The sequence below is a fragment of the Setaria viridis genome, chromosome 9 (assembly GCF_005286985.2).
Source record: "Setaria viridis chromosome 9, Setaria_viridis_v4.0, whole genome shotgun sequence".
NCBI classification, from domain to species: domain Eukaryota; kingdom Viridiplantae; phylum Streptophyta; class Magnoliopsida; order Poales; family Poaceae; genus Setaria; species Setaria viridis.
Window position 1 is genome coordinate 5,959,619 of NC_048271.2, and position 18,932 is coordinate 5,978,550.

Genomic DNA, 18,932 nt, shown 5'->3' on the forward strand with positions numbered 1-18,932 from the left:
CCCGGTGAGCCTGGCAAGATTGGCACGTGTACTGCAACCTGATGAAACCCTGACAGGTCCGGTGTCGACCACTGTCCTTTGTATAGCATCCATGTAACATGTCAAACGGAGCAGTAGCAGACAATTGGACATGCACGGAATGGAGTGGTAGAAACGAGCTGAACCAAAACCTGCCTTGCTACATTACAAACCGCCTCCTACATTACAGACAATGCACACGGATCCTTAGCCCTCTCATGCCGGCACGGAAGGCCATGGCCATATGGTGCCTTTCAGTTTCAGGTCCACGGATCAGAGATGAAAATGTGCAGGACCTGAGATCTTGGATCTCTCCAACGGTTAACGATCAGGAACTTCTCAGACATTCTCAATTCCATTGCTGCTGATTCCCAATCGGTTGGTTTGCGATTGCTTGAAATTTTTCGTGCTTTCTGAAGCTAGCACCAGAGGATACCGACGAGTCCTGCAACTGAACGTATGGGCTACGGGCTCATCCCGATCCTGGATGCCCTGGACGCCACCACATTGCGCGCGTGCGAGTCGCACACCTGCGTGCTGAACTTGCACCCGTGCCGCGCCCTCCACCCGCCGACCGCGGGCCCGGACAAATCGCCGCCGTCCGCGCTGCGACCTCCGGGCGACCGGCCGCCGCTGCCGCTGCCGCTGCTGCCGTCGATCTTCTTGATGGCCCTGCGCATGCTGGAGCACTCGCGCTCCAGCTCCTGCACCCGGCTCGCCACGCTGTCCATGTCCAACCGCAGCACCTGGCTCTCCTGCGCCAGTACCGTCGCGCCCCGCCACTCGCCGGAGACCGGGCGCTGCTGCCGCATCGCGCGCGGAGGCACGGCGCTGGCGCCGGCGGGGGCGAGCAGCGTGCCCGTGATGGCGCGGCGGAGCTGTAGCTGCTCGAAGAAGAGCACCTGCAGCACGGCGCGCAGCGGGAGGCGCTCGTTCTGCGCCGCGTGCGTGCACGCCTCCACCGTCAGCTTCCGGCAGTCCACCACGCCCACCACCCTGTCCCGCTCCTCCGCCGTCAGCCGTGGGTGCGCCTGCACACCAAATCACCCAAAAAGGAGATGAGATCTTTGGCAGCGACACCTCGAAAGGAGCCATCTTTTCTTTGTCCTTTTAACGTGGATGACATGCTGCTGGCCTGCTACATACTGCGTGGTGACCTGTCAGCGCGCGCGCGTACCTTGAGGTAGATGTCGACGGCGCGGTAGACGCTGTCGTTGTAGATGCGGGCGTGGTCGGGCAACGACAGCGCGAGCTCGCAGAACTTGGCCGGCTTCAGGTTGGCGTCGGAAGCGACCTCGGCGAGGTAGCTGTCCACCAGCTTGCCCACTTGCACCATAGCCACGGCGGACGGCCGCGACACCTCGGCGCCGGCCTCCTCCTCGACCTCGATCGCCGCCGAAGACGACGCGAAGCCGCCGATCTCCTCCTCGGCGAGGAAGTACCCGACGATCCGCTCGACGCAGTCGACGTCGTAGAGCGTCTCCGCGGCGCCGGAGTAGCTCGGGATGAGCACGTCCTCCAGCGTGGCCTGCTCCAGCTGCGTGGCGGCCTTCCGCTCCAGCGCCGCGCGCGCCGCGTCCGAGGCGCGCAGGATGTGCGCCGTCCGGAGCAGCGCGAACAGGAACTTGGCGGTGACCACGCGCCCGGAGCACCTGTCGGCGGGGAGGCTCGCGACCACCGCCTCCAGGAGCTCCTTCTGCTCCACCTCCGACGACACGGGCGCGGACGCGAGGCGCCGGCGCATGGACCTGGACAACCCCGGGATGGTTCCCCTAGCGTAGGACACGAGGCAGCTCTCCCGGGCCTCCGCCCTGACGTCGTCGCGCGCGGCCATGGCCGCCATAACCCGCTTGTACATGCGCAAGCCGAGCACGGCCAGGTCGTCGAACCAGGACCGCGACGTGGCCGACGAGCGCGCGGCGATGGCCTCGACGCAGCGGGCCACAATGCCGAGCTCCTCGGCGAGCGGCAGCAGCTCCTCGCAGGACTTGAGCGCCTTGGTGGCGTCGCCGGGGTGCTGGAGCACGGTCTTGTCCAGGTAGGCCTCCGCGCGCGCCGCGAGGTTGTCCTCGGCGTGGTCCTCCGTCATCTCCAAGTACTCGGCGGCGCACCGCAGCGGCGCGACGTTCCAGGCGGTGAGGTCGACGCGGACGCCGTAGCAGAACTTGGCCGCCGCCTCGAACGTGCCCGGCTCGCCCGGGAAATCCGGGAACGCAATGCTGTACACCTGCCCGTCGTCCTCCCTCCTAACCTGCTGCTCCTCGGCCCCCTCCCCCTCCTCATCGTCGGCTTCCTCAATCTCCGTTTCCGCAGCACCGTCATCGCCGGAATCGCCTCCGTCACTACTCCTCCTCCGCCGCCGTCCCCGCGCCGGACGCTGCTCCTCTTGCTCGGTGAGCATGCGGTGGATCTTCCGGCTTTTGGCCATGAGCGGGAACTGCGCGCCGCAAAAGCCTCAGCGAAATTTCATCGAGCACAACGCATTGTAACACAAAATTCCCCAAGAAACAGAGCAGAGACGGAGCGTACCTTGTGGAGGTGGAAGGTCATGTCATGCACCTCGAAGACGACGTCGCTGGGCAGCCCGGTGGTGCAGAACCTATCGCGAAACGGAGAACCCATCAAGAAAGCACACGGAAGCAAGCGCAATCCCGCATCAAACCACCGCAATTCAAGTACTATCCGAGCAGCCGATGGCTACTCACCATGCCTGGGCCCTCGACGAGCCGTGCCGTACCGACGCCGACATGGCCGCTGCTGCCCTGCCCTCTACGCTCCGTCAAGCTACGATCCGGGAGAAGAGGAAGAAGGGAGAAGACGAAGGCATCTACTGCATCCACCCCGTCGCTCGTCGCCGTATGATTTGGGGCGGCCGGACGGGTAGGTGTGGCGATTCAGGGCGCCTACCTGGCGAAATTAAATCGGCATCAGAATCCCACTCCTCCCCAGTGCCAGCAGCAGGAAGTTATTGCTGGGGATAAACAAGGAGGAGGACAGCCAGCCGATGACATGTATGGAAAGCTACGTCTCGTTGCCGCCCTCATGGTTTAGTTAGATATCTTCGCTCATCGTTGATCCGCCGTTGGCTGCCGCCGCTTATCTACTGCCTTTTTTTGCTTGTGTTCTCTCGGCTGGGGAGGAGGGTGATGAGGTGTGAGCTAACCACTCCATGTCAGGGGTAAGCGCGGGAGGAAACAGGAAACCACCATTGGTGGGGGCCAGTAAAAGATCGTTTGGAAACGCTTGGAAAGTTCTTGGGGGTAGACTTGCACCTGCAGACCTGCTTGCGCTGCCGGTCTAGGCCTCCTCTAGCTCTAGGGTCTACGGCTTGGATTTGGACAGCAAAGACAAGTGTAAAGGGAAAAGGAAATGAGAGAGGAGGAAAAGGCAGGGCGGCTCTTTCTTGCGTCAACCAACACCCAATAAAGCTTTGTAAAAGGAAGGAGGTGGAAAGAGATGTGGATGCCGAAACAATTTGCAGCAACGATCCATCAATGTACGGCGAAGCCGAAAAATGAACAGAACCCATGCAGCAAAATTCTATTTGGCTGGGGCAAAGCTTTCACCTGCGTCAGGTACCTGAAGCAAGCTGCAAACAGAACCCATGCACGCCTCAGCGGAATTTCATCGAGCACAACGCATTGGAACACAAAATTCCCCGAGAAAGCACGCAGGTGCAGTTGTTCATTTGCAGCAACGATCCATCAATGTACGGCGAAGCCGAAAAATGAACAACCCGCCGGCCGTGGCGCGCGTCCACCCGCAAACAGAACCATCAGGAGTCTGTGCATGTTAGGTGCTGAGGGCAGACTGGCGAGCAATCTTAACTGTAAAGCGGAATACGGCTACCAATACAGTAATACGACTAGTACACCGCACTCCATGTACATTTGTTTTTTTACCAAAACTTGTGACCTTTTCCCGCTTTTTTGCTTTCATTCAGGCGGCCAGATGGGAACGAACTGTCTGAAACCTGAACGAAACCGTCTCTGCTTTACCGCTGGCCGTTTCGTTTTCTCGCCGACGTCTCCCTTTCCACGGTCGTTTTCCAGCCAGCCCTGCGCCCCCGGCACGAGCGACATGCCGTGGCAACGGCGCGCACGCGCATTCAAGATGAGCGACCGGTCCGCGCCGGGTGGACGCGCGCCACGGCCGGCGGGTTCTGTTTGCAGCTTGCTTCAGGTACCCGACGGAGGTGAAAGCTTTGCCCCCGCCAAATAGCTGCAAAAAATGAAAATATTCGCAGCAGCTGAAACTCTCAAGGACTAGGAGATGACTGAACTGAAGTACCGTTGCAATTCTGTGACTGTGAACACACACACACACACACACACACACACACACACACACACACACACACACACTATATGGTCAAATGCACTTTGTTGGATCCAAATCAGGGATGAGCTGATCAACTGAAGGCTGCTACAGCTAGCGCGAAAGATTGGTCTAGTAATGGCGAGCTGCCCCAACTGCGTCCCCCGCAGCAGTTTTTTTTTTTTGAAACATTGGCACTTGCATTTAAGATTAGAAGAAGAGAGGTTTTAGTTCAACGATTACAATTCCCCGCAGCAGTGAAACTACTGTTCCGGCACTAACTGAACAACACTGCTTGTGATGCAGACGGTCCGTACAGTGATACGGACCAACCTTCTCGGCCGGGTTCCGGTATCCATTAATTGCTGCTCTGGATTCTTGTTTCTTGGGATCATTTCAGGGCTGCGCATGAATTCGCCTGGGGCCCTGGAGTCTTGGACCGCTCGTTGGTTGGCGTGGATTTTGTCTCTTGTGCTAGCTCTTCGGCGATCGGCAGCCTATTCGATCTGTACCACAGCGACGATTGTAATGGCGAGGTAGAGGCCAACAAAGGATGGAGCATGAGAAGCAGTTTGTGTGATTGGCTGATTGTCTCCCCGGACAGCAGGTTTTGGGCTGGCTTGCTTGGTCGCCTGAGTTAAGCTGTCGACCCCATAATTGTCCTGCCTCCTAGCCATGCATGCTTGCTGGTATGGGGGGCTCCGGAACGTCTCGTCCCAACCGGCCACGGGCAACGAGGCACAACGTAGGAGTACAGGGTAAACGTCTCGTTACCTTTTGCAGCTACCTGAATCCGGCCTCCACGCTCTCGATCCGCTCGTAACCACCGATATCGTTTAGAGAGGGACTCGAAACGCCGAGTCGCCGAGGTAGTTGGCCCTTGGCCGTGCTCGACTGCTCGCTGAGCGGAGCCGCCGCACCGGGAGGGAACGCCTGTACACATGCGGTGGGATTTGGCCCGGCGAGCGGCGACAGGGGAGAAAAAGAGAAAAGCGTCGAAAGGATGGGTAACCCACCGCCTGCTTTTCCCATGCAAATCTGCCCCCGGAGGGTAGCAGCAGCGTGTTTTCTTCCCCGGCCCGGGCATGCATCATCATATTAATGCGCGCTCTCCTTTTCTGGTGCCACCATGCACCAACCTTTTCTGTCGCAATGATACAAAGGAGCCAGCGGTCGCCGTCGGCTTGGCTTCAACAGGCGATTGTTTGGTTTGCCCTTACTTATTTTAGCATTAAAACTTATTTATTTTAAGGAAATAAAGTTTAGTCCCTCTGTTTGGTTCTAGGGGCTAAACAACATTTAATGCTCTGTACAAAGACCATATTACTCCTGATCATTGGTGCGAGGGGAAGAGAGAGGGAAGCATACAAGTAATTAATGAGGGCAGGGGGTGTCCATGCTCCAGTTTAACCCCCATAAGCAACCATTTGATGACTTATGGACTAAAGTTTATGTCTAAAGTTTAGTCAAATAAGCAGGAGTGTTTAGAAATTTAGGGGCTAAAATGGACTAAGGGCAAACCAAACACCCTAAACCGGCAACATTTTGGCCAGGACCTAACCGACGAAGCTTTGCGCGCGCATGCGCCGGATCCCCGGACTGATGAAGGGCAGCAGCGTGTATTGCAAGTGAAGGCGATCGAGATGGAGCTAAATAAGCTTGCACTATAATCGATAGTAAGTAGATTATTCCACTGTTTGGTGCAGTGTCATTGTCAGCTAGCCTCGACCTCGATCGGCATGTTTGGGTAGAAAGGAGTTGGGTAGCTGCCGGGAACGGAACTACCTGTGCTGTAACTGTATGCTGCTGACTGCTATTTAACTACCCATCACAACGTGACGTTAGAGCTTCTGGCAGCGATCGGTCGCCTTCTACTATCTACAATCTGCGTATCCTTTTCACATTTCATACCCTACTCGTGCATTTATTTCTTCCTTATTTGACACGTGCAATCTCTTAAGGAAATCCTGAACATTTTAAAAACATAAGCTCGAATTCGCAGTACCACCTCAACTTTCATCCTTCCTTGACCTCCTTGACCTTGAAAGGAAGGATGATTGGTGCGACCTAGCCAAAATCAACCACGAGGATCAGTGTAATTGTATGCTGCTGACTGTTGTTTAACTACCCATCACCACGTGACGTCAAAGCTTCTGGCAGCGACTGGCCGCCTTCTGCTATCTGCAATATGCTTATCCTCTTCACATTTCATGCCCTACTCGTGCATTTTTTTCTTCCTTATTTGACACGAGCAAATCTTTTGAGGAAATCCTGAACATTTTAAAAACATAAACCCGAATTCGTAGTACCACCTCAACTTTCATCCTTCCTTGACCTTAAAAGAGGGATGATTGGTGCGACCTAGTCAAAATCAACCACGAGGACCAGCCACCGGGGACGATGTAGTCTGACAGTTGGCTGCAGCCAAGAACTCTGGATTTTTCATCAGAAGCTTTGCTATCAGTTAACATACAGGAACAGCACTGAGAGACTGCCAGACTCACACGATTTCATACCAAGCGCTCAGATGCGAAGACTGTTATCATGATTGCAGTTTGATGCTCCTCTATCCGACATAGGATGCTTCAGATGCGGTTTGCATTTGGTCTGAACTCTGAAGCACTGGATATTGATATGGCTATTGAACGTGTGCTGGCGCGCTGCAAACCTGCATCGCTTCCCTTAGTGGCACTTGGATTTCGGCAGTGGCCGGCGAGATAGCGAATCGAACAACGACCATCATCTCCGGGGCACGTCGGGCGGCGCTAAGAAAAGCTCGATGCTAATGGAAGGGAATAGAGCTCCAGCCAAAGGAGTGACAGACGGGACGCCATAGATGATGTCAATCAGCTCCGCTAAGTGTGTGTTTGGATGGAGAAACAAGTGGGATTGGACAGGACATCTTTTTTTAGAGATGAGATGACATCTTTTTCTAGAGATGAGATGATTCCATGGTTGGAGGGATATGGGCGTCCCAATTTTGTTGTTTTGGTTGGTGGGACGAGGACAAATGAAATAAACGGTGTTTGTGTTCCGTTAGCCGCGGCCCACGTGCCAGCCTCCCTTCCCAATCTTCTTCTTCCTCTGTTATTTCCTGTTTCCCCCTTCCTCTGTCAAAACTGCCAACCAGTCTTGAAATTCGACATCCATGTTGAATTCCAACTCAATCAATTGCAATAGAAGCTTCCTTGATATCTCGCGAATCCATTTTGACTACTCATTCTCATAAATTCATGGACGGACAAGCCAAATCAAGGAGGCGCAGCCTGGCCATGGACACGCCGCCGCCCCCAGAGCTCCGCTCCCCCTTCCTCTGCCACCCGACCATGGACGCGCCGCTGCCCCCGGAGCTCCACTCCCCCCTTCCTCCGCCTCCTTCGCCTCCGCGGGCACGACCCCCGGCCTCCTCCCGAGCTCCTGCTCGCCCTCGCCTGGATGCGCCGCCGGCCACCGCCTCCTGGCCCCGAGCCGCGTTGTGCCCGCCACTCGCCACAGCCGGCCCCTGCGGGCCAAGCCGCCCGACTGCCGCCTAGCGCCGCTACCTAGGCCCGGCCGTCGCCCCTGCGCCGCCGCTCGTCGCCCCACGCGCCTGCCGCTGTGCCCCTAGCCCGCGCCACACCGCCGCCGCCCGCGTCCTTGGTCGGCCGCCGCTACCGCCTGGCCTGGCCGCCGCTGGACAGAGCCATCCAGGGGCACGCAAGGAGGAACGGAGGGGTGGGCGGGCACGAGGAGACGTGCGGGCGCGAGGAGACGGAGGGAGACACCGTGCACGGGGGATGGATGCGTCCGTGAGTTTTGGAGGGACCGTCTCTCCATCCCATCCCGTCTCTTCATCCAAATACACCCTAACTGAAGGAGGAGGGCCCGCAGCCGAGCTCCTGGAGAAATAGGAGGAGCAGGTGGGCGGCGGCCCAATTTTACCTCCACCGCCACCGCGAATTCGAAGAGGTTGAGATCGACGAGGAGAAATAAGAGACACACTGAACTGTAGGAAACACGCTCAGATAAGAGAAGGGGCACACTGCCAAATGATATTTCATTTCAAGAGAGAAAAAAATAAAATCACTGGAAGTTAGAATTGAGACATTCATTGAATACATCCTTTAGCACAAAACCAATTCATTTTCAGCTAGCACAGATAGATAAGCATGTACTGTATCAAAATTCACCTTAATTAGCGATGCAAAGTTGCAAGAAAAGCAAACAGTACCTAACTAAATTCACCATCCCTTCTTGTCACAAAAAAGTGCCAAACCCACCAGCTCGTGCCCAGCACAAGCTAGCAGTAATTGCCATACCTTCCATTTTCAGCTATTCCCATCAGTATATATTGAGGACGTATGTGTATCGATCCAGCATGTTGTTCTGGTAATCCCTCCACCAATGCAAGATGGCATTCTGGCCAAGTGATACGTCTTAGCGGAACGACGTCGTCGAGGCGCTGGCCCCGAACGTGGCATCGCCGGGATACCGGTCGAACATCTGGGGCCCGTCGCCGGCGCCGGGGCCCAGGAGCAGCGCGTCCGGCGCCGGCTCGTCGGTCACGCGCCACACCTTGATCGACTTGTCGAGGCTGCCGCTGTACACTATCCACCGCGACGCCGAGCCCCCTCCGGCCGCGCCGCCGCCGCCGGCGTTGGATTCGCTGCTGTCGCCGTTGTCCTCGACGACGGCGATGCACCTGATGGGCTCGGTGTGACCCGTGAGCACCGAGAGGCAGGAATGCATGCCGCCGTCGCGCCGCCACACGAAGATGGTGTTGTCGGCGGAGCCGCTGAGCAGGAGCGCGCCGGCGGCGGCGAGGCAGAACACGGCCTTCTTGTGGCCGCGGAGCACGCCGCCATGGACGAGGTGGCGTTCGCCCTCCCAGAAGTTAACGAGCCCGTCGGAGGATCCGCAGTAGAGCACCGGCGCGACGGCGCTGACGGCGAGCGCGTTCACGGCGTGTTCCTGCTTGAGCAGCGTCTGCACGGCCGAGTGCTTGGTGCTCTTCCCCTGCAGCTCCCGCCGCCACACCTTGACCGTGCCGTCCGCCGAGCCCGTGAACACGAGCCCGTCGAACGCCGCCACGACGGCGTTGACGTTGTCATCGTGCGCCACCACGGACTCGAGGCACTTGGAGTCGTTGATGCGCCACACCTTGAAGGTTCGGTCCCAGGAGCCCGAGTAGAGCAGGCCCTGCGCCGGCTCCGTTGGGCTCAGGCACGACACGGCGTCGCTGTGCCGGATCCACAGCGCCGTCCGGTTCTTGCGCACCTCCACGTAGTTGGACGGGTTCAGCGAGCCGCGCAGGAAGTCGCGCAGCCGGGGCAGGCTGCCCACGCGCTTGTGCAGGCCGTTCTTGGGCGACACCTTCCACACCCGGATCTTGCCGTCCTGGTGCCCGGTGAAGATGCGCTCGCCGGAGATGACGATGGCCTTCACGAGGCCGCTCGAGGACTTGAACCCCCCAGAGTCCTTCTGCTTGCGCCAGACGCGGATGTTCTTGCTGTCCGAGCCGGTGTAGAGCGTGTCGCCCTTGGCAGCGAGCGAGTAGATGTGGCCCTCCTCCCTCACCAGCGAGCCGATGAGGCTCGTCCCGGGCGCCATGGTGGGCGGGCCGCCGAGGCCGGCGGCGGAGGCCTCGCTGTGGTGCGACCAGGGGGACGCCATGGTCTGGTTCCAGGGGGACATGTTGTACGGCGAGCACTCGCCACTGAAGCTGGACGGGTAGTCGGAGTAGTACCCGGGGCTGGCGCCGCCGGTGGCGGAGGAGCTGCTGTTCCGGTTCGACATCTCATCGTCCGTAACCCCCGAGAACTGGAGGTTCGGGTCGGAGTGCGGCGCCGGCAGCGGGAGGTTCGACGGGTGCGAGCGCGAGACGCCGCCGCCGGCGCCCTCTCCGTCGCTGTCTCTCATCTGCTTCTTGCCGGAGGCCGTGGTGGCGGAGCTCCGGTCACGGCGGATGGGAGAATTGCGAGGGGAGGGGGAGAGCGGGCCTGTGTATGCGTGGATCAGAGGGAGAGGGAGAGGCGAAGAGAAAGTGGCGGGAAGGGAGAAATCGTTGTGACCGTTAAAGAGGTTGGGGGCGGGGAAGAAATGGTGGGACCATCGCCCGCCAATCGCTCCCTCTCATCAGTTTAATTTAGGGATAGAGACTATCTTTAGAAATGGAGCATATGTGCGAGCTTGAATATTTCACATCAAGTTGAAAATAAACTAGTCAGGACAAGGTGCCTGCATGAATAGCGCGATTAGCCTATTTGTTTTCCCCCCCTCTTATCTCTATCTAGATCAATGTGCCTTTTTAAGATTCATGATGCTTTATTTAAACATTTTTCATGCTTTATAGTTTATAGCATAATCCCGTTAATGCAAAAAAAAGGCAAAATAGCTATATTGATCCCTATAAAGTTCAAGTTCGTCCCTCAACTTTTAGGTCGACCAATCTAGTCCCTCAACTTTCATTTTTATTGAAATTAATCCTTATACTGTAAGAAAAATCTTTTTTACCCTCACTCGTTCCCCTTGTCAATTTCCACAAGAAGCTGCGGTATCGCCAGGACCAGTACTTCTGAACGGTGAGCCAACGACGATGCTCCTTATGCTCTTGTTGGCAGCTCCGCTCGCCTCCTCCTTCTGCCTGCCTCCACGCGGGGCTTCGACTAGTCCGTGCTCGCGCTATAGTGGCTGGGCACCATTTTCCGGAGTAGCGCCACCAGCCCTTACTGGTCATCCAATTGTTGTTGCCAGTCAGTAGACTTCCTCTTTTCACAAGCTAGTAGCTCAGGTCTGAAATCCTCACAATTCCTAAGGCTCTTTTCTCCTTTTGTTTTACTTTTATCACTGCAAATCGCAGAGTGTTCAGCATGCCTCGTACCATCATGGCCGATGTGTTCATCCATGTGTATTTTGATATGACCGATGGGCTCTGGCCAAGTTGTACCCAAGGGAACGGACAGACTTGTTGCAACAAAGCAGGTCTCGAGACATGGCAAAGGTGTGCTAGTGCTAAATAGAATGAAGCCACGTCTGACTGACATGGCATCCATAACGCTGCAATAGTGTTGTTACGTCTCTACTATATCCAAACCTGATGACGGAGCTTCAAACGTACTCGAGCTCGCCTCGCTGTACTGTAGGTCCTCGAGGAAATTGAGGAGGGAAGAAAGAGCCAAGGGTAGAAAAGACCTTTTGCATTAGTTTCATACCAGCATAAAGCATCACATAAGTATGAAGACGAGTTTGACTTAAAAAAACGAGATTTGAAGGACTAAATTGGCATTAGCTGATCTGAAAGTTGAGGGACCAATTTGACCCTTGGGACAAAGTTGAGGGACCAAAACATCTATTTTACCCAAATAAAATGCTGTAAAGTTTAATCTCCCACTCCAATTAAAGGACCTTCCTTTTTCTTTCTCTAAAGTTAACTTGGTATATTCTAGCCCTAAGAGGGATCGCGGCATTTTAACCTTGTTTCAACTAAATAAGACAATGGGTTTGTTGTTGAACTAGCTTTCTTATTTTGTTTTTTGAACAATGACGGAGTATTGCTGCCTACTTGCGTTTAAAAAAAAACAAGAATTAATTTATAACACCGCTAATACCATTCCAGATATTCGTTCTTGCTCATGCTATACAGCCAAAGTGCAACTATAGAGGCAAACAAAACATGACAACCAAAGTGCCCCCGGCCCTACAACAGAGGTTGTCCCGTTTGATGGTCAGTTGTGTAGGTTGCCGCCTGATGGACCTTGAAGCTTTTAAGTTTTTTTTTTTTGGTTTTTGCCCTCGATTTGGACTCGGAGTTACAGCATCCGCAAGGCAGATCTTACGGCCGATGACGAAGTTGATCAGCCATCAGGGGAAGACAATGCCACAATCACAAATCGATCGCACCGAGCAGCCTCCGCCACCGGCTGTCGTCCGCCTGGGTGCGCCGCGCGGGGCGCCCTCGTGCGTCGCGGCCGCCTTCGACACCATGATCATGGCCATGCACGTCGAGGGTCCGTACGACGACGACGACGACGACCGCGGCGGCGACACCCATCTCTTGCCCGAGAGCCTCGTTCCCGTCTTCGACGTCCGCTCGCGGCCCTCGGGGCATCATCTTCGGCCCTCGGCCCAGCGCCGATCCCGTCCACCTCATCTACATCTCGACCGGGAACAGGGCGTCCACTGACTCCTTCGAGCTGCTCGACCAGGCCCCTCTTCCTGAACCTGATGAACCCGGCGGCAAGTGCTGGGCGGCTGGGCCGGCCGTTCGTGGCACAAGCTCCCTGACCCACCGTGCACCCGGATGGGTACACCTTCGTCAGCGTCGTGGACGGCAAAAGCGACTGCACCTTCACCTTTAGCACCATGTTTGGTTGGGAGCGACATGGTGACTGGATCCTCCCTTTCTTTGGCCGCGGGCACTTCGATCCCGAGCTGAACGCCTGTGTCGGGATCTCGAGGTACCCGGATATCCGCCACATCTGCGCCGGCGCCAGGCGGCGACGGCAGGGCGGCAATGCGTGTCCCGGCAAGTGGGCAAGGAGAACCTGTTCGCCGAAGAGCCTGACGAGTGGCCTGTAGGTGCCGCCACGCTCGTCGACATGGGAGGCGGGAGCCGATTCTGCCCCGTGCAGTGCGTCTGTAAGTACGAGGAGGAAGGAGAACAACAGCCTCTGCAACGCCGGTATCTGTCAGCACGAGTGACGACCTTGTTTCTCAAGTATGACAAGAATGGAGACCTGACGACGGGCTACAGCCGCCGAATTCAGAACTACAGGGTGCCAGAAGAAGCTACTGAGTCTATGCTCAAGTATCCCGTGGCCTTTTGGATGTAATGTAAAATACTTCTCTGGCTAAGGCTTACTTACAATGATACAAGGCAAATGACAACACCGCAAGCACACATATTATTCAGAGAGCATCAGTATAGGGTCTTGCAGTAGTAGGTGTCTACAGTATGGGCTATCGACACAAGTTCCACATGCTGTAAATTGCCAATCCCTCTTTTAAGATAAGATGCCATTCTACTTCCACCTTGGGGATGGGGCTTGGGTTTATGTTTACATGATCATGCCCACTTAAACACCCCCAATAATTGCCTCGACATCTTTTCTTGCTGCTAGGAAAAAAAAGATAATTTGTTGAGTGATTGCATTCATTATTCTTCTCATCTTCTGCAAAGGCGATCAAGAGGAAAGGACACAAGATTCAGATTTTAGTTCTTCTTTAAACAACTGCATTACTGTTCCGGTACTCCCTAGTCCCTACTACAACTGAGTTACTGCATAGTTTTTTTTTTTAAAAAAAAAAACGACTGGATAAAGATGGAGCATACCTTACCATTCAGATCTTAGTTCTTGTATTTCATGGTCTCTTTCTCAAATCCAATTGTTGGGAACTGTTTTGCATATTCCTCCACATCATGGCGAAGCTTTGCAATCTCAGCTTGGATGCTATCAGATTGCAAAGTGGCAACAAAGTCCTTCAGCTTTGTTCCACCTATATGGCAAGAGTTAAAAACAAAATATATATATCAGGTTATCCCACTAGTGAACTAGACACCTCAATAAATACAAATATATCTAACACTTCTTTAGGAAACAAACTAGGACTTTGAGTGACCTGTCGTTGCAGCCTTAATCTTCACAGCCAAGTTCACTGCTGCATCAAAGAAGTCAGCAACCTTAGCAAAATCTTCCTCCACAAATCCTCTGGATGTAAGAGCTGGGGTTCCTGCATGATGGAGAGCTGGTATTAAGAATTTCCGAACTTAATTTTAAAATAAATCGAAAACAAACAATCTACGGCCACATATTTACCCATCCTGATGCCTCCTGGTACCATAGCTGAAACATCGCCAGGAACAGTGTTCTTGTTTGCTGCAATATGCACACATTCTAAAACCTTCTCCACCCTTGAGCCATCTATCCCCTATACGTAACATTGGAAAAGATCACCATCGTTCAGACATGGCATCAGAATTGGAAACAACTGAACATCAACCAATATATTTCCCTAATAATAACATCAAATAAACATCCCAAAGGTTTATTGATCATTACCATTAGAATTGATATACCTAATTCCAAACTGATAAAACATACAATTTGAAACACATTTCTCTCTTACCTTATTCTTGAGATTAACGAGGACCAAATGGTTATCAGTCCCACCAGAGACAAGCTCGTATCCTTTTGCTACCAAGCTCTGGATAAAAATATTCCCAGCAATTAGTGATTCAAAGCACAATTAACAATGCTGAAGAACTAGATATTTTTGTTTCATAACATCTGGGGTGATGTAGATGAAAGATAACATCACTGTAAATAATATTATCTAACGTAGCTAAGCCAGCAAAGTGCTTTGAAATAAAGGACACAATAAAACATACTGTATACATAATCTACTAGGATTTCCTAAAAGCTGCTACTAATACAAACAGTAAGCAAGCTAATCATCATATTAAGTAAGCATACCTGTGCAAATTTAGCAGAGTTACTGATAACCTGCTCTTGATAAGCTCGGTACTCTGGGGTAGTTGCCTGAAATATAATCAACCACTGAGAGCCTTAGACAAAGGAAAACAATATGAATTCAAGATAATATGAAACAGCATAACTGGCACAAACCTGCTTAAGCGCAACAGCCAAGCCAGTAATGGTATGGTTATGAGGCCCGCCTTGCAGACCTGGAAAGACGGCAGCGTTGATCTTGTCCTCAAAATCATACATAACCTGCATAGTGATATACCTTAGTCCTTCCTTTTTCTTATGTACTACAGCATGAACTCATTAGAAGAAACATCTTCAACATCCTATGCTACTATAGTCTATTATTTTCCTCCAGTCATACCTCTTTTCCCTGCTTATTTATTTCTTTCACTCCCTTCCTGTAAAAGATCATGGCTCCACGTGGCCCACGGAGTGACTTGTGAGTAGTGGTAGTCACTACATCTGCATAATCAAAAGGAGATGGAATGACGCCAGCTGCAACAAGCCCACTGATATGTGCCATGTCTGCTAGAAGTATTGCTTTCTGCTTGTTGCATATCTGTCAATCACAAAACATGATGGAATTATTTGGTTGATTACAAAATAAAACGGTTCAATTTTCATTGTTAAAGAAGAAACTTGCCTTCCTCATACGGTCATAATCATATAGGCGAGCATATGCACTTGCACCAGCTATGATCAACTTTGGCCTGAAAAGAACAGCGCTTTTCTCCAACTGCACATAGGTAGGAGCAGATAAGGTGTCAGGGTGATTCAAGTTGAAATAATTTTACCATCGAAAGAGAAATGACGAAAAAAGTATATCCTAGATAAGAAACTTGTTTGGCTAAAAATGAAAAAAGAAATAACACATTACTGCCATCTATAAAAGTGACAAAGCTATCTGAATAAGCTGATGATATAAAGTATATAAAATAAGGAGGGAAAGTACCTGATCATAATCAATGAAGCCAGTGCTTTCATCCAGTCTGTAGGGCATTGTCTCAAAGAATATCGAAGTTGCCGAAATCTTCTTAGTATCAGTCTGCAAACGTTAAGTAGAACCTTTGAGCAACAGGAGTTTCAGTAGCATACATGAACGTTTCTAAGAATTATGGGAAACTATATATACGCATTATGTAATCAAGTGCGAAGGTAGCACGTAGCTTGCATAGCAACTTCCAATGCAAGAATGGAACAACCATAAAGATTAAACCATCTGCAGGGCTAGCAAGGAAAACAAGCAACAAAGGACACATTCATGCTTGTATGCTACCTCTAAATAAAAACAGTAAGGAGATAAAAGTAAAATCCAGATCCATGTACCTGGTAACCATGAGAAAGATGTCCACCGTGAGGAAGATCCAAAGCCATGATCCTTTCATGTGGCTTCAATAGGGCGGTGTATACATGGAAGTTGGCAGGTGAACCCGATAGAGGTTGCACATTCACTGCAGAGGTAAACATTGGTTATTATGAGCAATGGCAACATATACAGAAGATGAATTCCTTATAACTAATCCCATGCACTCTGAACACCTTGCAAAACTTTATAGCATTTCTAAATTGTATCAAACCATTAGGCATTCTCTTAATATAGTTTATTAGTGGAACAGATTGTTTCCACCAACTTCTCTAATTTGCATCACCCAAACCTGCATGCTTTAGTGCAATATAAAGGCTTGAATTCATAGAGAAAATTTGTACAAGACTATTTCATAAAAGAGGCAAATATGATGAGGCAACATAATAGATATTGGCCTCTTTTGTGCAATAGTTTTGAACAAGACTGTACAAGATTTTACCTCCCCACTTCGCTGGGTCCAAGCGGAAAGCCTCCAAAGCACGTTTCTGACACAAGGATTCGGCCATATCAATGTATCTGCAACCAAGAAAAACCAGAACAACAACCAATTCAGATTATCCATGAATTCATGCAGACGGCAATTCAATTTCTCTTGCAAACATGCGTGTTTCCACTGAAACAATCCCAACAATGACAACTGATAGAACAGGGCCTTACTCATTCCCACCGTAGTATCTTGCGCCGGGGTACCCCTCGCTGTACTTGTTGGTCATGACAGAACCCACCGCCTGCATCACTGACACCGACGTGAAATTCTCCGACGGGATGAGCTCCAGCCCCTGCATCAAACATTTTGACACAGACACAATTCAATGAGAACAAAGAATATAATATAATCCAACATTGCAACGACTGCATATGACTGAAGAAGTAGGTCTAGAAAAGATGACTGAAGGAAACAGAGACCTTCCATTGGCGGGCCTTCTCGAGCTCGATGATGTCAGCAACCTCGGGGTCGACCTCTTCGAGCGGCGCGTTCAGTTGCTTTGTCCACTGCACACGACGCCAAGAACACGTGATGAATATATGCAAGCGACTGACACGGGCAATGGACATACCAACGATTCAGGACAGAGTAATCAGAACATACGGTGACTCCGGATCTCTCCTCCGTCGCCGGCAGGGACGCCTGCGCACGCCAAAAGGCCAAACCAAATCAGAGAAACGAATCGGCACCGCGGCATGAATCTTTCTTTCTTTCGATGGGTGCGTAGGAGATAAGAACAGAGGACTGCCGTGCCACGAAAACGAAACAAGAAGCGGGCGGCGGCGTACCATGTAGTAGAGCGGCGTGATGCGGGAGAGCGGCTGGCGGCGGAGCGCGTTGGCGGAGAGCTTGCGGAGGGCCGTCGCCATGGCCATGGTGGGCGGTGGTGGGCGCGTCCACCTCCTGTGCCGGGGGGTTGCAACCTCGACTCGCGAGTTTGGGAGGTAGTGGAATCGGTGGCGTTTTGGGGGTTTATTTTGGCTGGATATCCCCGTGCTCGTGGGTGTGGTTGGATGGCCATGGGCCCATGGCCTGGCCAGTGCCGCAGTCCTCAGCACGCACCACCACTCCACACCAAACGCATCAGCGTCACCAACCCATGAACTTTCCTTTTCCTATTTCCTATTCCGTGAACTACAGAGACTTTGTCACTTTTCTATATGGACCACTTTGTCACTTATTTCCTGAGATTTTTCATCTACAGTTTTTTCTTTCTGGAAATGGATTTTTCTTGTTCATTTTGTTTGTGGCATTTAGTACCGGATTCGTGGCAATGACGACACACACTCTAAAGGATTTTTCTTTCTTTTTTGAAACGAAATTTCCTGTTGAGATAGCGGGAAATTTATATGTTACTACTGAAATATTCTGGCCATTTTCTCTGTCGATTCTTGACTGTCAATTCCACCGGGTGATCTTGAACCTGCTGCATTATTATATATGAACAGTCAGTATATCGGTATCAACAGGAAAAAAAATGATTCTATTTGGCCAGATTCGCATCTCAAATGATCGCTAGCGCAAGGGGTATGTAAGTATGTTGGTCTCAAATGATCCCTGACCTGTTAACGTGAGTATTAAACTTTCACGACGACCACCAACCCTGGCAGGAAAGATTCTCCACATCGAGCCGTACGCATATGATTTGGTAAGTAGCACCAATCGGAAGGCGGGGCAACAGATCGCAAAGGAAACAGCAGCTTGACCGCTGAACTTACATTACACCAACACTTATCGTCCACTACCAAACACTCGGAAAGCGACACCACAAGAAGTGGCACTATATTTTTTCCCAACATAAGAGGCAGTTATTAGCAATTCATTTATCTATATTTATTTAAAAAAATAATTTACCTTTAAGACGTACGAAATGCACGAACAACCGCAGGAAATTACAAACTTAACGAAAAACGAGTAGATTTTATCTGAACGTCTATACCGCGCCAGGGTGTTAGTGTTACTGCCGTGCCTACGTGCATCCAGGCCACCCGAGCCCTATCTGTTCCACGACCACAAGTGAGCAACAGCACAAACACTGCCCACGAGTTCGGACTCGAATGCAGATAAAATAAAGGCATAAAGCGATCAATCTCTGTCTCAAATAATAAAAGGAACAGAAATTAATGAATAAAGATAAGCAGCAGATTTTTTCTCCTTTTGTCTTCATGAATCTTTTTTCAGCTCAAGGACTGGGGACAATCATGTGTCTCTATCAAAATACAAGAAGTGGTAGAAAGCTACAATGATAGTAGACAAAGTGGAAGAATCATTATAGCAG

The 18,932-nt window shown here is 51.9% G+C and overlaps 3 protein-coding genes across 10 annotated transcripts; all 3 read right to left on the reverse strand.

Annotated features, from left to right (window-relative positions):
• Positions 1-42: 42 nt before the first annotated feature.
• Positions 43-3,405, reverse strand: LOC117840659 (BTB/POZ domain-containing protein At5g66560). 3 transcript variants are annotated; one of them, XM_072290998.1, is made up of 5 exons: positions 3,044-3,405; positions 2,724-2,925; positions 2,548-2,617; positions 1,196-2,455; positions 43-1,049 (listed from the first exon to the last, which is right to left on the reverse strand). In XM_072290998.1, exons 2-5 carry the CDS (start codon positions 2,765-2,767, stop codon positions 483-485), a joined length of 1,941 nt encoding a protein of 646 aa, XP_072147099.1. In that variant the 5' UTR covers positions 2,768-2,925; positions 3,044-3,405; the 3' UTR covers positions 43-482. The 3 variants fall into 3 exon arrangements, with proteins under 3 accessions (XP_072147099.1, XP_034577067.1, XP_034577066.1); XM_034721176.2 differs by having other exon boundaries at positions 3,028-3,405; XM_034721175.2 differs by having other exon boundaries at positions 2,724-3,405.
• Positions 3,406-8,330: 4,925 nt separating this feature from the next.
• LOC117840445 (protein JINGUBANG) lies at positions 8,331-10,425 on the reverse strand. The gene has a single exon (XM_034720954.2). It carries the CDS (start codon positions 10,231-10,233, stop codon positions 8,752-8,754), a length of 1,482 nt encoding a protein of 493 aa, XP_034576845.1. The 5' UTR covers positions 10,234-10,425; the 3' UTR covers positions 8,331-8,751.
• Positions 10,426-13,194: 2,769 nt separating this feature from the next.
• LOC117839273 (serine hydroxymethyltransferase, mitochondrial) lies at positions 13,195-17,610 on the reverse strand. Of its 6 annotated transcripts, none has more exons than XM_034719574.2 (16): positions 17,443-17,610; positions 17,258-17,296; positions 17,074-17,160; positions 16,825-16,946; positions 16,607-16,683; positions 16,128-16,252; positions 15,754-15,846; positions 15,445-15,537; positions 15,163-15,360; positions 14,940-15,044; positions 14,787-14,852; positions 14,440-14,517; positions 14,130-14,241; positions 13,933-14,043; positions 13,651-13,809; positions 13,195-13,426 (listed from the first exon to the last, which is right to left on the reverse strand). In XM_034719574.2, the coding sequence occupies exons 1-15, from the start codon at positions 17,527-17,529 to the stop codon at positions 13,661-13,663; spliced, it is 1,542 nt and encodes a 513-aa protein (XP_034575465.1). In that variant the 5' UTR covers positions 17,530-17,610; the 3' UTR covers positions 13,195-13,426; positions 13,651-13,660. The 6 variants fall into 6 exon arrangements, with proteins under 6 accessions (XP_034575465.1, XP_034575467.1, XP_034575468.1 ...); XM_034719576.2 differs by having other exon boundaries at positions 13,195-13,429; XM_034719577.2 differs by having other exon boundaries at positions 13,195-13,484.
• Positions 17,611-18,932: the final 1,322 nt, after the last annotated feature.